Source organism: Sapajus apella, unplaced genomic scaffold, assembly GCF_009761245.1.
Source record: "Sapajus apella isolate SASKATOON/1434 unplaced genomic scaffold, GSC_monkey_1.0 scaffold7, whole genome shotgun sequence".
NCBI classification, from domain to species: Eukaryota; Metazoa; Chordata; class Mammalia; order Primates; family Cebidae; genus Sapajus; species Sapajus apella.
Genome location: NW_022436947.1, coordinates 8169519 through 8185444, shown reverse-complemented (window position 1 = coordinate 8185444; position 15926 = coordinate 8169519). Strand labels below are relative to the sequence as shown.

The following is a 15926-nucleotide window of genomic DNA, read 5'->3' as shown; positions in this document are numbered from 1 at the left end:
TTTTTAGTAGAGACGAGATTTCACTATGTTGGTCAGGCTGGTCTCAAACTCCTGACCTTAAGTGATCCTCCCATCTCAGCCTCCCACAGTGCTGGGATTACAGGCATGAGCCCCCATGCGGTTGATTTTTTGTAAAGCAGTTGCTTTTCTTGTGTTGAAACTCTCAATATGAGTAGTGGCTATGGAACTTCTTTGCAGGTCAGGACCTCTTAGCTTCCTATGGCCTCTCTATACCTCTCATTGGCAAGTTGTTGGAGTATTTATCTACTATGTGTTATAGTGAGGGGTAAGATCATGGACTCCATAGTCCACTAGGGATCACTTTGCAGGTCTTGAACCTCTGTAAGCCCCATTTCGTTATCTATAATCTGTGAATTTATCTGTTAAAACTTTTGTGTTTTAAAGGAGATAATACATTTTACATGGTTCACATGTTGCCTGCATCATAGTAAGCCCTCAGTAAATATTATGACAGCACTGCTGTTAATGCTGCTGTAGTTCAGAATAGTGAGGATTAAATTGTAATTAAAGAGGAATGTTGATTAACTCACTCAGCACAATACCCGGCATGTAGTAGATACTCAATAAAAATGTTCCTTTTACTCCCATGTTCAAATGCCCACCACACCCTCTTCCCCATGAATCTGTAACAAGTAGATGACTTACTAGCTATAATGAATCTTTTCTTAGATCCCCAACTTGAAAAATGAATGACCAGGTTAATATACCCCTGAATGTCAAGGATGAGGTTTTATAATTAGATTTGCATGGTTTTAAAATAGTTTTTCTTAATAGCGCATTATAAATTTGTACATTAACTGGTTTATCTGGTTGTATAGATGCTGTTAACTGAGTACTTGGATATGAAAAATACTCGTACGGCCTCTGAACCATCAGCTCAATTGAGCTATGCAAGCACTGGACGTGAATTTGCAGCCTTTTTTGCCAAGAAGAAACCTCAAAGGCCAAAAAATTCTCTTTTCAAGTAAGTATTATTCTGCTGGTAAGAGAATAGGTTTTAAGAATTGTTAGACTGAAATAAGATGACTTCCAACCTTATTGATAGTCATAACTTTCTCTAGCTGAAGTTGATTGAAGTAATTTAGAGGAAGTGAATATATGTTGACTTTTATTTACTTTTGTTTTCTGTCAGGTGAAGTGTCTGTTTGGGTATGGTTACTGGACTACCTGGAACTCCTAATAAAAATTTCTGGAACTTGTTTCAGGGGAGTTTTGTGTAAAATTAAGGGAAATGAAAATCCCCAATTGTTTCTGGGGAATTTTATATGAAATGAAAGGAAATGAAATATGTCAGCCTTCAAAAAGCTCCAAGAGCCAAGAAACAACCTTTGTTAATAAAGTTATGCAAATATCTCTAGCTATGCAGTATTGGGCCTTATGTGGTTATCTGTTTAATAAAAGAACAATCTGGGTTTTTTTTTTTTTTTAATTACTACCTCAGTTAACTCTACCAAGCCCTGTGCCCAAAGTGTATCTTGCTTAGCAACAGCTGATAGTTAACAATGTTGATAATAACTTCAGTAATAACAACAGCTACTGTTAACTAAGTGTTTCCTAGGTATCAGGCACTGTACTGGGCAAGTTTCCCAAAATAATCTCAATTAAAGATACTTTAAATTGGATTATACTAAATTTCAGTAGCAGCAGCAGTAGCTAACATTTACTGAGTTCCTACTAAATGCTAATTAAGGCATTAAATAATTTTCATAGATTATTTTATTTACTCATTACAATAACTTTATAGGCAAGGGTTGTATTTTTTAATACCTTTGTACACATAAAAACATTGAGAAATGAGAGTTTAAGTAAGTTATATAAGGTGACATAGCTAACAAGTGGTAGAAGGAGGATTTACATCCTTACAGTTTTACTTTAGCCCTGTTTTCTTTTAAGGATTTAGTAGATATTTAAGAATTTGTGTCTGTAAATATAAGCATGTACAGTGACTACCACGGAAGTATTCCAGTATATTGAATTTTTTTTTCAGCAGTTGAAACTCTAATACCTTCTATTGATTCATGTTTGAGGCTTGTTTTTATCTTAGATTTGTAGTATTTTTTAAGTTTCAACACTTTATTTTGTGATCTAGCAGAGAGAAGTTTTATTTAGTATGTCCCTGCCAGAAATGAAATCTATTTTGTTTATTGAATGCATTGCTTTTTAAACAGTTTTATTCAGAGTGGTTGCAATATCAGTTAAAATGCTTTAGGCTGCAAGTAACATAAAACCCTAAATACAATAGATTGAACTATAGGAAAGTTATTATCTCACATAATAAAGATGAATGTGGAGGTTTTCTTAATTCAACTGTACAATATCATAAAGGACTCAACCCTTTCCATCTCTCTACATTTTCATCCTCCACACATTAGTAATGTTTTTTATTGTGATAACAAGGTGTATCCATCGGCTCCAGTCCAGTAAAGACAGGGTTGAAAATAAAATAGTATGTGATTCTTCCTGTGAATCTCTCTCTCTCTCTCTTTTTTTTTTTATATAGACTTTATTTTTTAGAGCAGTTTTAGGTTTATAGAAAAGCAGAGCAGGAAGTAAAGAGAGTTCCCTTATATTTTCCCCTTCTCCCCATTTTACCCTGTTAACATCGTGTATTAGTGTGACCTGATTGTTAGAATTGATGATCTAGTATTGAGATGTCATTTTTAAGTTCCATAGTTTACATTAGGGTTCACTCTTTGATTGTACAGTTCTGATGGGTTTTGACAAAGGCATAAGATCATGTATCCACCATTACAGAACAGTTTCACTGCCCTAAACATCTTCCATTTACCACATATTCATCCCTCCAACCTCCCTAATCTCTGGCGACCTCTGATCTTTTGACTGTCTCCATAGTTTTTGCGTTTTTCAGAATGTCATATAGTCAGAATCATACAGTGTGTAGCCTTTTCGAAATGGCTTCTTTCACTTAGCTATGTGCATTTAAGTTTCCTCCACATCATGTTGTGGTTCTATAGATGTCTGTTTGTATTGCTGAGCATAACATTCCTTTGTGTGGATATGCCCTGGCTTGTTTATTTACCTATTAAAGGACATCTTGATTGCTTCCAACTTCGGGAAATTATGAACAAAGCTACTCTAAACACTCGTGCAGATTTTGGTGTGGACATAAATTTTCAATTCATTGTTGTAAATACCTGGGAGCCACATTGCTTGGTCATATGGTAATAGTATGTTTAGCTACCTAAGACGCTGTCAAACTGTGTCCTAAAGTGGCTGCACCATTTAAAAATTTTAAAATTAATACTAGTTATCAATTTATCCATCATTTCTGCTAGTGACAAAGCCCCTCTGCAAGCTCCCATTAAGCTCTAGGATTGGGTCTTATACCCATTTCTAAACCAGTCACTGGCAAGGTGAAGCAGATCTCAGTGGTTGCCTTAAACTAGGCAGGTTCCTCTCTGGTGCTAGGTTTCCAGCTGGAGAGGAAGCCGCTGGAGCACATGGCTGAGTAAAGAGCAAGGAAGCAGAATATCCAGATGGAATCAGGGCTATGCCAGCAAGAACAAAGATTGTGGAAGGAAAAGGTGGTTGGTAGAGGCAACTGAGACTGTCTGAGATGCACCTAACCAGGCCCTTTCCTTTTTTTTTTTTTTTAGTTTCTCTTTTTCCTTTTCTTTTCTCTATTTCTGGCTCAATTTAGCCTTCTAAATATGGAATAGTTTCAAAAAGCAGGCTGTAGGGTTTTTAGAGTTCATGCTCTCAACCATCACTGCTGACTTTCAACCTCAGTTAGACCGCATACACATTTTCAAACATTTAGCCAATGCTTCTCGAAGTTGTGGTATTGGAAAAATGTATATAAATTATTGGAAATGAGCAAGTTAGCTTAAATAGTTGTTACATATTTATTATTACTGGGCAGTTATGAAACTTATCACAGACACAGAATTAGGCTGTTGTTATAGATTTGTGTATTTCCAGCCTTGGTTCTATCATGGAACCCACGTGTGCCTGAGCAGGTCTCATTGCCTCTGTGCCTATAAAATAAGGAGGTGAGACTCAATAATGTCTAGTGCCTCTTTTACTGCAAAATTATGTCAATCTGTGACTTGTTGCAGACACAAAAAGAATTCCTAAGTAGCAAAAATACATCAAGTCATAAAGGATTAAGATTTTGGGGAGCCATAATCTGTTTTTATCACATCTGTGAAGGACTTTAGTACCTCTTTAATTGCCCCAGCTAAGGTTAATTAAGTGTGTTTAAGTCCAGCCTTATTGTGCTATGCGTGCCTTTCTATTCATTGCTTAAGAGTTTATTTTTTTTCTTTGCCATATCTGATCAATAGCTGTCAGCATGCTTTTTGGAGGTCAGTGGCTTCTTTTCTGCACTTGACTGGCAGGTGGCATGTTTGAAGTACTGCACACTTTGCCTTCTTTCCGGCTGTTAGTGCCCTCTTAGTTCTTGGCAGGGTGCAGAGAGGGGATCAAGTAACCCAAGTGTTTCCTTCACAGACTGACATTCATCTCAGTATTCATCTTCCTTGTCAAGGAAAGGATAAAGAAGGCGTATTAAGAAAATGATGGTGTGCCTGCCTTGTTGCCAGAAACCTATCCCATTAGCACAGTTGCTCTTACTATGTTGCTGCTTACCCCTTACTGGCAGTCATTCTTAGAAGGATTCTTCCGTCTGGCAGGTTGTTATCCTGCCTTTGAAATCTCAGTTTGAAATGGAATCTCTTAGCACATCAAAGGATTTACTGTTTGAAATAGTCATAATTTTATCTGTTTTTTTTCTTACCTGCACGTTTCTCTTAAGACTAATTTGTTTTTGTTATTTCTCTTTATAGTTATTATTTTAGGTTTTAGAGACCTGTTCTTTATCATGAGTCTCTCCACCTCCCTCCTTCACCTGTGTGTCTAATCTCTGAAATAGTTCCTGGGTAGGTGTGAACAAACATTTTGTAGCTTGGTATTTTTGAGAGTATTTTACATGGTAGGCAGCAGGTCAAAAAACTAGCAGCCATTTGGAAAAAAAGGCTGTTTTTTAGGCCAGTTAGGGAGAGCCCATAGATGCCTTGTTTGTCTGGTGCCATTATTCGGCTGCGTTTCTAGTATGACCTTTGTCTAGTCCTCTACCTATGGGAGGTAGAAAGGTACAAGTTCTGCTCTGAGGACCCAGTGTGTCTGTGTTGGCAGCTGGCAGTCACTGGTGGCTTTTGAGCTGGATGGTAATGTAATTTGAATGACTTCATGGGATGCTCTTATTGCTGCTTGTGTAAGGATCCTGGCAAAGGCTGATGGGGGTCTGAAGGCAAAAGGAAGTTGGGGCAAATCAGAGTTGTGGCAGTTGAAATGGAGAATAAGCAGAAGATCCAGATATGGTTGTAAAGGAGCCTTAGCCAGGATTATCATTCATAAATCAAGGTCTGTGGCAGCTGGCCCTGGCCCTGTCATGGTATAGCCAAATTGTTGTCATTACGGAACATTGGGGAGAATCACACAGACCAGAGTAGAATACATGGAGGACAGCACTGATTCGGTTGACACCTGTTTTGTCTGTTTCCCCTGTGTTTCATTGCAGGTTCGAATCGTCCTCCCATGCCATCAGTATGAGCGCCTATCTGCGAGAACAGAGAAGGGAGCTGTATAGTCGGAGTGGAGAACTGCAAGGTGGGTGATGGGGCTTCTCTGGAAAAATTAATTTTCCAGAGGAATATTTGGACCCTTTATTTCACGTGAGTTTGTGGCCTGCATTCACAGGATTCTTTCAAGATAACAAATACTTGATGACTTAATGATTTGTTTCTTCTATAATTTCCCAGCAACTGCTGCCAAGCAGGTAAAACTATTACTGTGGCCATAGGACTTATAGATGTGCTACTGTTCAAGTGGGAATTCAAAGCAAAAAGAGATGAGGCCAGCCTCATCTTGCTTAGATAGAAGACCTGAGTCCAGTTACAGTCTAGGAGAATGCCTGTCTTCTGCGACTGCCACTGTGACTTTTAACTGTTGTTTTTGACATCTTCTGGAATATGACAGGGGTCCCTGAGATTTGGGAAAGGGCAGATGCAACTACTGCCATTATTTAAAGGGGAAAAAAATGCCTATAAAGAGTATGTTATAATCAACGTAAAGAGTATGTTATAATCAACATAACTGATACACAGGATGTTTGATACCCATATATGGTTACCGAAGAGTTGTAAACTGAAGAGCATATTTAGAAAATAAATTAAATATTAATACATTAAAAAATCAGACTGTTAACGTTTTCTTCTGGGACAAAAAGATGCTAATTATAGTAAATGTAATAAGTTATAAAAAATTTAGAAGTCAGGTACGGTGACTAATACCTGTAATCCTAGCACTTTGGGAGGCTGAGGCGGACATTTCTCTTGAGTCCAGGAGTTCAAGACCAGACTGGACGACATAGTGAAACCCTGTCTCTACAAAAAGATAAAAAATTAGTTGGGCATGGTGGCATGTACATATTCCCAGCTACTCAAGAGGCAGAGGTAGGATTGCTTGAGCCTGAGAGGTGGAGGTTGCAGTAAGCTGAGATCACACCACTGCACTTCAGCCTGGATGACAGAGTGTGAGGGCCTGCTAAGTGTAAGACATCTTAGGTATGTGAAGTAATGGAAGTTGTGTGTAAAGAAATATAAAGCCTAAAAATCTAGTTATGAAAGTAAAGTGTGTGTGTGTGTGTGTGTGTGTGTGTGTGTGTGTGTGTGTGTATGTGTGTGTGTGTGTGTGTGTTTATGTCAGCAATATCAGGAAGTAAATACTAACAACTGAGTGGATGGTGTGGATAAATTGCTAAAGAAGTTACAAGAAGGGAGTGATTACTTAAATTATTTTAGAATTCTGGGCTTTTCTCCATGAAGGATGGGAACGAATACTTTTACTGTCTTTGATGCATTGGGAGCAGTTAGCATTTTGCAGTGACTGGCCTGTGTAATTAAATATTTAGTTTTTAAGACTCATAATTCTGCACCAAAACACTATGAAATAACTGCTCAACCTTTCTTTATTTGAAGACTATTGCCTTGTCATTCCTGACTTCAGCTTTATTATTAATAGAATAACCTCTAAGTTTTTCCAAAGATGCTGCTGTACTCTCTCATATTTATATCATAGTAATAGTTCTGTAGCCCATATGTGTGGTCACAGAAGTAAAAGCTTAGAACTATGTTCAGGGTATTAGGAAAAGGAGATTAGCCTACCAACCTTTTATTTACTATTAAAGCGTTGTCATACCTTCTGGAAGACATGCGGTATGCATGTTGAGAGTCTTGATGTAGAGGAGTACAGGCAGTAGTTAGACTTGGAACAAGTGAAAGGACAGAAAGTAGTGAAGGAGGAGGGTGACCCATGCTCTAGCAGGCTGCTGCCTCCCAGGAGAATAGGCTAGGCTGCGAAGAGTGAACGGAAATGATGGTAACAGAACACACATTCTTGCAGAGGTAGGATTGTGCTGGAGCTGCCCTTTGCTGGCTGTCTAAAGCCAGTGTATCTTCCACACTCACGGTGTCCTAATTTTAATTTCTCTTCAGAGGTGGCTTAAGGAATAGTTTAAATTTGCCTCCATATTTTCTCTCCACCTGTCCTCTAATACACAGGAATTTATTTAATGGTGACAAAGTGTCTCCTTTCTTCTTTTTTCGTTTGAGTCCTGATTATTTTCTTTCTTAAAAATTAATAAACATTATCTGTGAGAGCAGTTATAAGGTCACAGCTAAATTGAGTGGAAAGTACCAAGTTTCCATATGCCCTTGTCCCCACACATGCTTACCTTCCCCCAGTGTCGATGTTGGCAGCACAGTGCAGCCTTCCATGCGACCCTTCCAGATGAACTGGCAGAGCATGTCCCTGTGGTTACGTAGGGACAGGGGACTTCTCATCGCCCACTCACACTCAAGCACAATTAGTCAACAAGGGCACAGGACTGGTGGCAGATTCTTTCTGCTTCTCTGAGTGAGAATGGAGAGCACTCTGTGCAGCAGCCATGGGGAGGCTTTTTAGTCCTGCCCCAGTGGTCCACGTGCTCTTAAGAGACAGCATAGGGTGGCAGTGCAGAGTAGGCAGCTCTGGTCCCAGGTTGCCTCCAGTTAGAAACCTAGGTCCCCAGCACTTGCTTTGTAACCTCCGGCAACTTCCATGGTCTCTTTGCCTCTCTTTTCTTTTCTCTAAATGGGAGTGAAAGTAACACTCCGGGCCAGGCGTCAGTGGCTCACTCCTGTAATCCCAGCCCTTTGGGAGGCCGAGGTGGGCGGATCACAAGGTCAGGAGATTGAGAGCATCCTGGCCAACATGATGAAAACCCATCTCTACTAAAGATAGAAAAAAATTAGCTGGGTGTGGTGGTGCATGCCTGTAATCCCAGCTACTTAGGAGACTTAGGCAGGACAATCACTTGAGCCAGGTAGTTGGAGATTGCAGTGAGCCAAGATCGCGCCACTGCACTCCAGCCTGGTGACAGAAAGAAACTCCGTCCCAAAAAAAAAAAAAAAAATGGTAACACTCCATACTCCATGAGGTGGTCGTGAAAGTTAGGTGAGTTAAGCTAGGAAGTGTTTCAAAAAGTGTCTGACATATACTGAATGCTATGGTTTTTTTCTTCTCTTTTGATTATTTCTAGTTCTGTGGTGTGACTTCAGAGTTTTCACACACATTCTGTTTGTCCTTTCTGTCATCTTTATATGGCTAAACCCTCCTGAGCTTTCCAAGTTAAATTTAGGTATCACTCATTCGGATGTGCTTCCTTGCTGGTCCTGCCTCTCAGCCTGTCACAAATACACACACCTTCTGGGGTTGCGGCCCCTGCTATGTGTTACTGCCATGTCTGTAATGATGTTCTTCTGAGTACCTTCCGTACTGCATTGTGAAACAGTGCTAACTTGTTTGGATTTTTCACAAAATTTTAAGCTCCAAGAGTAAAGTACTATTTTATTTTTTGTGCTTTGCACAGCACCGGGTACAATAAATGTTTGATAAATGCTGGTTGACTTAGTGACAGAATGAATGAGGACAGTTAGGATCTAAAGTAGGATAGAGAGCACCATGGAGAGGCAGGAAGGGCCTGAAAGGAGCTACTGTCAGCTTTATAGGTTTCCATTAGTCTTTAAGTTGAAGGCAAAGTAGAGGGTATACACATAGGGTTTTGTCCTCTGCAGTTACAAGCTTTATTAAGTAGAAATGTTGCCCTTGAGCTGTCTGGTCCAAGACAAAGCTACTGTATGTAATTGAAAAACATTTTCAAATGTAAGTGACAGAGAAATTTTACTCTGATGTGAGGATGGTTAATGCAGAAATCACTATAATCTAACTAGGAATTTTCCTATCCTTCAAAAAGTTAATTGAAATATGGGCTTTCAAGCACTACTTTATCGAACCTACCAGTTTTCAGCAAGGAATATTTCTGGTTACAAGAGAAAGTAATAGTTAGCAAACACGTTATGTTCCTAATAATCATTAGAAATACTTTAGATGAGCTGACATATTGCACACTTGGTGAGAGAATGAATGAGTGGACCAGTTTTTGTAAAAGTCTGATGGTGTTTCATGCAGTAGGAAAAGTTTCTCTGATGAATGCTTTTAACATTTCAACAGGAAAAAAGAGAAGAAAATCATACCTGTCTTCTATTAAAAATGTCTGTCCTTTTTCAGTTATTTCATTAATCTGGCTGGTCTAAGGACCGCAGTAAGATCTGCACTTCAGCTTATCCCCGAAAAGGCGTAATTGAATAGTTCAGTCAAACCATAATAGACAAGGGGAAGATTTTTGTTTCTTCTGTTAACACCACATAGCTGTAGGCTTTGCTTCCCAGTGGTTTCGGTTCATAGGTCAACTTTTCCTTCTGTTGCAGGGGAGGGGCAAAGAAATCCACCAGAAAGACACTCAAAGTAATGTTAAAAAACTCAAATTTTACAAAAGTTAAGTTCCTGCCAACATTTTCAATTTATCATACAATTAGAAATGTTACTCAGTCTAACAACGTACAAGGGGATAAAAGGATTTAAAAAATGAGATTTCTTTGGTGTTATCAACCCATCTCAATAGGCTCTGACTGTTATGGTACAGATGGTTCATTATATAGTCTGCTGTTGGCAGTTGGGCTGCGGAGATGGGGGTGCTACTTCAAAATGTGTGAGATACCAGGTGGAAATTTAACTTGTGGATGTGTCTGTGTTAATCATAAGCTTCCCGTGGTTTTAGCCTCTGCTGCTTCATTGTACTTAGACAGCAGTGTTGTGAGTGAAGAAAGATACAAGTTTTAATGGACATTTAATTTGAATATAGTTTCTCAGGTTTAATGTGTAGTTCTTCAGGGGGATAGATGAATATATTATCTGGTAAGGGTTAAAAAAAATAATCTGAAGACTGCCACTCATGACCAAATAAGCTCACAGGTTTATCAGTGACAGTCTGCTTCAGTTTTCTCATAGGAAAAAAATAGAAATGTTATTAGTCCTGACTACTTTAGGGGAATGTTGTGACTATTAACTTAAATATTAAATTATTGATATTAGAAATTTCTAAATTAGAAAAATTAGAATAGCAATGTTGATTTAGGTTATAAAGTGGTGTTTTAAAAAGTAATTCTGGGTCTGGCACGGAGTCTCATGTCTGTAATCCCAGTACTTTGGGAGGTCGAGGGGGCAGATCACTTGAGGTCAGGAGTTCAAGACTAGCCTGGCCAACATGACGAAACCGTGTCTCTACTAAAAATACAAAAATTAGCTGGATATGGTGGTGGCCGCCTGTAATCCCAGCTACTTGGGAGGCTGAGACAGGAGAATTGCTTGAACCTGGAAGGTGGGGGTTGCAGTGAGCCAAGATGGTACCACTTACTGCAGCCTGGGTGACAGAGCGAGACTGTCTCAAAATAAATAAGTAAATAAATAAATAAAAATAAAAAACTTATCATCATGGAGTTAGGAGTACTGCATCTACTTCTTTACCTCCCATTTTCTCCTCAACTCCAGTCCACTAAATTAGCTCTCCTCCTAGTCACCAGTGACCTCTGCTTGGCAGACTTAGTATTAGCTTTTACTGGTATTCATTTCACTTGTTCTTTCCGTTGTTTTTCTTTTCTTATCCTCATGCTCTTTCTGAGTCTTGTCAAAAACCTGTTGGAATGTCTCATGATTTGGTCCTGGGATTTCTTGCCTGCTCACTTTGTGTACTTTCTCCAGATGATCTCACCAAGACCAAGCATCACTCAGTACCTGAGCACAGCTGACCTCCATGTTTGTGTCTCCTGCCCTTATCTCATTGTTTCCTGACCTTTTCTAGCATCCTGTCTGCCCACATTATAATTCTTTATCACAATATTTAAAACTTGTTTTCTCATACTTTTCTTAATATGTACCTGTCTTACTAATTTGTTAACTTGTTAATTTCCAATACTTCCCTTGACCCAGAATGCAAGCCTTATTCATGGGTACATATCAATGCCTAGGATAATGCTTGGCTTGAATTAGGCACTTAAAAACATTTGATGAACATATATTATTCTATCTTTGATATCTCCTTATTTGTAGGTACAAGGCTACTTATTTGAGAAACCCTAGTGGTTGTTTAAATAAACAGACTGGGATTCTGTAATTTGTCTTTTCTCATTTTTAAGGATAATAAAACTCATGAATGGGTAAGAGTATATTAATTGCCATTGATTGAAATAGAAATATATACTCAATTTTGATTATGGTTTCTTTTCTATCTTGGGGCTACTTAATACTTCTGTTTTTATTCAATGATATTACCTTTAGAGTGCCATTTTTATTTCCATTAGTATAATGAGTGGCCTTTCTATAGCCCTGACATAAAAATGTTCTATAGCTGACATGAAAATGTTCTGTAAAGCTCCAGCCACTTGAGACTTCACTTCTTTAAGATGATTTGCATTACATAGTAAATATGGACATACAGGAATAGGGAAAAACTGAGCCCTTATACTGGCCTGACCTGAATTTTCTGAGTTTTTCTCTTTAATGGATTGCTTGTGACTAGGGTTATGAATACTTAATAATATTGTATGTTCAGTTAATGACATTGTGTGTAATTAATCTGTTCTGGGGTGTCTTGGCTTAAGAAAAGACAGTATTTGAGATAGATGAACTATGAGTTATCTTTTCTTTCCAAAAGCATGTATAATAGGAGTCTCTTAAATAATAAGCTGTTCTATAATGGAGCACTTAAAGCAATATTTCACTTTTGCATATGTTTTCAGGGTTATATTGATTGAAAGTGAGGTGCATTGTTTAGTATAGCAATTTTATGCTCACGTTGTATACTCGTTCTGTAGCCTTAAATATAAACAGCACTTGCAAAACTTTATACCCTGAAATTTGAATGGAAAATTCTTTGTAGCCTTCTAGAATTTGCTTAATGACATTGTTAGTAACTGGTAACAATATGCAGGGAACATGAAATCTTCTGAAAATTGCATATAATTATTTTGAAATAACTTTTAATTTTTCATAGTTATCTTTTGTGTTTTAGCCTCTAAAATAGTGTTTAAAATTGATTCCCCTTTTCATATATTTATATTATTGCTTTATAAAAAGAATGATCTTAACTTACTTATTTGTAAGATTTGTCTTATAATAAAGTTATAATAGAATTTTTACAAATGCTAATTTTTTGTCTATCCCTAAGACGTTGTAACTAAAAAATATACTTTCCTCAGGTCGTGAACAGATTTTTTCATTATTTCATATTTCATATCATTTAGGAAATAATATTCTTATGACAAGATTGTTATCAAGTGTACCACTTTTTAACCTTAATCGGTATGATGTAGAAATTTATTTTATTTAAAAATATTCTTTCATTATGGATTTAGTCTATATAAATTGGATTTGCTTTCTGAATCAATATGATCTGTGCAATATTTTGTCTAGCCAGTAGACAAACCATTGGTAGCTGAACCATGTGGAAGAGCCTGGAATTTATGATAAAATGGATCTTGAGGGTACAAAATAGCCATCACAAAGCCTGTTACTTAGTAGAGCCTAAGAACCTCACTCTTGAGATATGATATTTGATCATCACACAGAACCAGCTGATGACATCTAACCTTATTTCTAAAAAAATTCTATTTATTCATTTTTACAGGTGTGAGAAAAGAGGGAATGCTGGTAAATGAAATATAATGTATTTGAATTTTAAAATTTGAACAAATGCATTTCTCTATATTTATTTTATACTTGAATTATAAGGTTTTTTTTTTTTTTAAAAAACAACAAATTTATGGCTGTGCATGGTGGCTCACTCCTGTAATCCAGCACTTTGGGAGGTCCAGGCAGGTGGATCACCTGAGGTTAGGAGTTCATGACCAGCCTGACCAATATGGTGAAACCCTGTCTCTACTAAAAATATAAAAATTAGCTGGGCGTGGTGGTATGCACCTGTAGTCCTAGCTACTTGGGAGGCGGAGACAGGAGAATTGCTTGAACCCAGGAGGCGGAGGTTGCAGTGAGCCGAGATCGTGCCACTGTGCTCTAGCCTGGGTGAAAGAGTGAGACTCTGACTCAAAAAACAAAACAAAACAAAAAATAAAACGAACCAAATTTGTGAAAAAAGTTTTTATTTTCAGAACAAAAACTTCTGAAATGATGCAACAGGAAAATTTAAAAGTTAACTTATTTCTCATATTTTTAATTATTTCATTCACATTAGTTTTTTAGTGAGGTAAAAATAACAGCTTTGCTCATCTTACTAGACACTTTCTAGGCCCACAAGAAAGTATATTTTTGTCAATTCTAATAGTTTATGTCCTAGCACTCATTATGAGTTAAGCCTTGTTAAAGTATAGAGGAGACCACAAACATTTATGACATATAGTAAAGAAAGTAATTATTAGATGAAAATGCTAAATAAGGAATTTATTATTGTCCCAATAAACACAATTCATAAGACAATTTTATATTTGAAAATGAAGTTTGGATCCTTTTAGGAATACTGTTAGTATAAATAGAAATTTTTTGGTCTGAGTGAGCTATCAATTACCAAAATTCAGAAGAAATTTATGTAAACATGCAGGTAGGGTAATATCTAGAAAACAATAGATTTTAGTGTTAGAAAGTGTTTTAGAACTCGGCTGGGCATGGTGGCTCACACCTGTAATCCCAGCACTTTGGGAGGCTGAGGCTGGCGGATCACAAGGTCAGGAGATCCAGACCATCCTGGCCAACATTGTGAAACCCTGCCTCTACTAAAATACAAAAAAAAAGTAGCTGGGCATGGTGGTACATGCCTGTAGTCCAAGCTACTTGGGAAGCTGAGGCAGGGGAATCATTTAAACCCAGGAGGCAGAGGTTACAGTAAGCTGAGATTGCACCACTGCACTCCAGTCTGGTGACAGAGCAAGACTCTGTCTAAAAAAAAAAAAAAAGTATTTTAGAACTCATAGTCTAGTGCTTTTTAAATTCAGTTTTAGTCATATACTACTTCTGTTTAACCGTGAGAAGACAACTTTGGGGTTAGAAGAATTCCCTCCCAACTTACCTGCTCCCTCATCCTCCATCTGGGATGTCAGACACCTATCATTAATTGGAGTCAGCAGTGATTATACTTTTGTTTCCTGTGTTAAAGGACTTTATGTTTATTAATCCTGTACAAATTTATTATATGTTTACTATGCTGGATATTTCACGAGGCCCTCAGGATACAATCATGAACAGGACCAAGTTTTGCCTTTGAAGGCCAAAAGAAAAGAAAGAGATCTTAAATGTTTCACTCAGATGGGCACTGGCCTCTTAACACTTGTTCTCCATTTCCTCCAAATTAATAGAGCCCCTGGTATTTTGCTGGGGGCCCCCCAAAACATTAACATTTCTAACTTTCTTTGCATCCAACATAAACATGTAATTTAATTATGGTTAATAGAATGTGGTTGAAAATAATGTGTAACTTTGGGTCATCTCTTAATGGGAAGAAAGGGGCTGTCTTTCTCCCAGCCCAGCATGTGTGAAGATGTGAATGTGAATGGAGTGTGGTAGTGAGTTCTCCTAGACCATGCAGGTGAGGCAGCACTGAAGGGAAGCTGCAGCAACAAGGCAAAGGGAGCTTGGATTTCTGATACTGTGAGGAGCCATACCTTAATGACTTCCTGGACCAGAGCCACCGCATCATCCCAGACTTCTGCATGAAAGAGGAGTAAACTCTGACTTGTTAATTCACTAGTGTTTTGATTCTCGTTACATGCAGCCCTACTTCTATCCCATTTAATTCAGCAGGAATACAAGTGATCACAGCTCTGTGATACACACTATCATGTGTGTATACATATATACAACTGGGATGTATATACAAGTTCTGTGAAAGGCAGGAAGACATCTGTAAGTATTTAAAGCTTAAACTCAGTTATACAGATGAAGAGAAGTTTTCCAGATAAAGAAACTGAGGCAGGCATTTCAGGCACCAGGCACAGTATGGATAAATGTATGAAGGTATGAGAGTATAGGCTCTTCTCTCATGCAAATTTGACAACATGAGTCAAATATTTTTCTGTTAATTAAGGAACTGAGTTTATATATACAGACCTTTACTGATTATAATTTGTTACTTTCGGGAGTCAGAGATGAAAGTACATCAGAGCTACTGTGAATGGCTTTGGTCATTGTTCACCCTAATAAGAGATTAAGAAATTGTAAGAACCAGGCCGGGCGTGGTGGCTCACGCCTGTAATCCCAGCACTTTGGGAGGCTGAGGCGGGTGGATCGCCTGAGGTCAGGAGTTTGAGACTAGCCTGATGAACCTAGTCAAACCTCATCTCTACTAAAGATACAAAAAAAATTTAGCCGGGTGTGATGGTGGGTGCCTATAATCCCAGCTACTCAGGAGGCTGAGGCAGGAGAATCACTTGAACCCAAGAGGAGTAGGTTGCCATGAGCCAAGATTGCGCCATTGCACTCCAGCCTGGGCAACAAGAGCG

At 38.1% G+C, this 15926-nt stretch overlaps 1 protein-coding gene across 4 annotated transcripts in view; it reads left to right on the top strand.

Annotated features, from left to right (window-relative positions):
* Positions 1 to 15926, top strand: part of EXOC4 (exocyst complex component 4) — an 805456-nt gene that overhangs the window by 221069 nt on the left and 568461 nt on the right. For 3 of the 4 annotated variants that reach the window (XM_032275643.1, XM_032275644.1, XM_032275645.1), the window contains exons 8-9: positions 840 to 985; positions 5564 to 5652. In XM_032275643.1, coding sequence (XP_032131534.1) covers positions 840 to 985; positions 5564 to 5652 — 235 coding nt within the window. Of the gene's footprint in view, positions 1 to 839; positions 986 to 5563; positions 5653 to 8521; positions 8528 to 13052; positions 13082 to 15926 lie in introns of those variants that run through there. The other variant, XM_032275646.1, reaches the window with a different exon arrangement.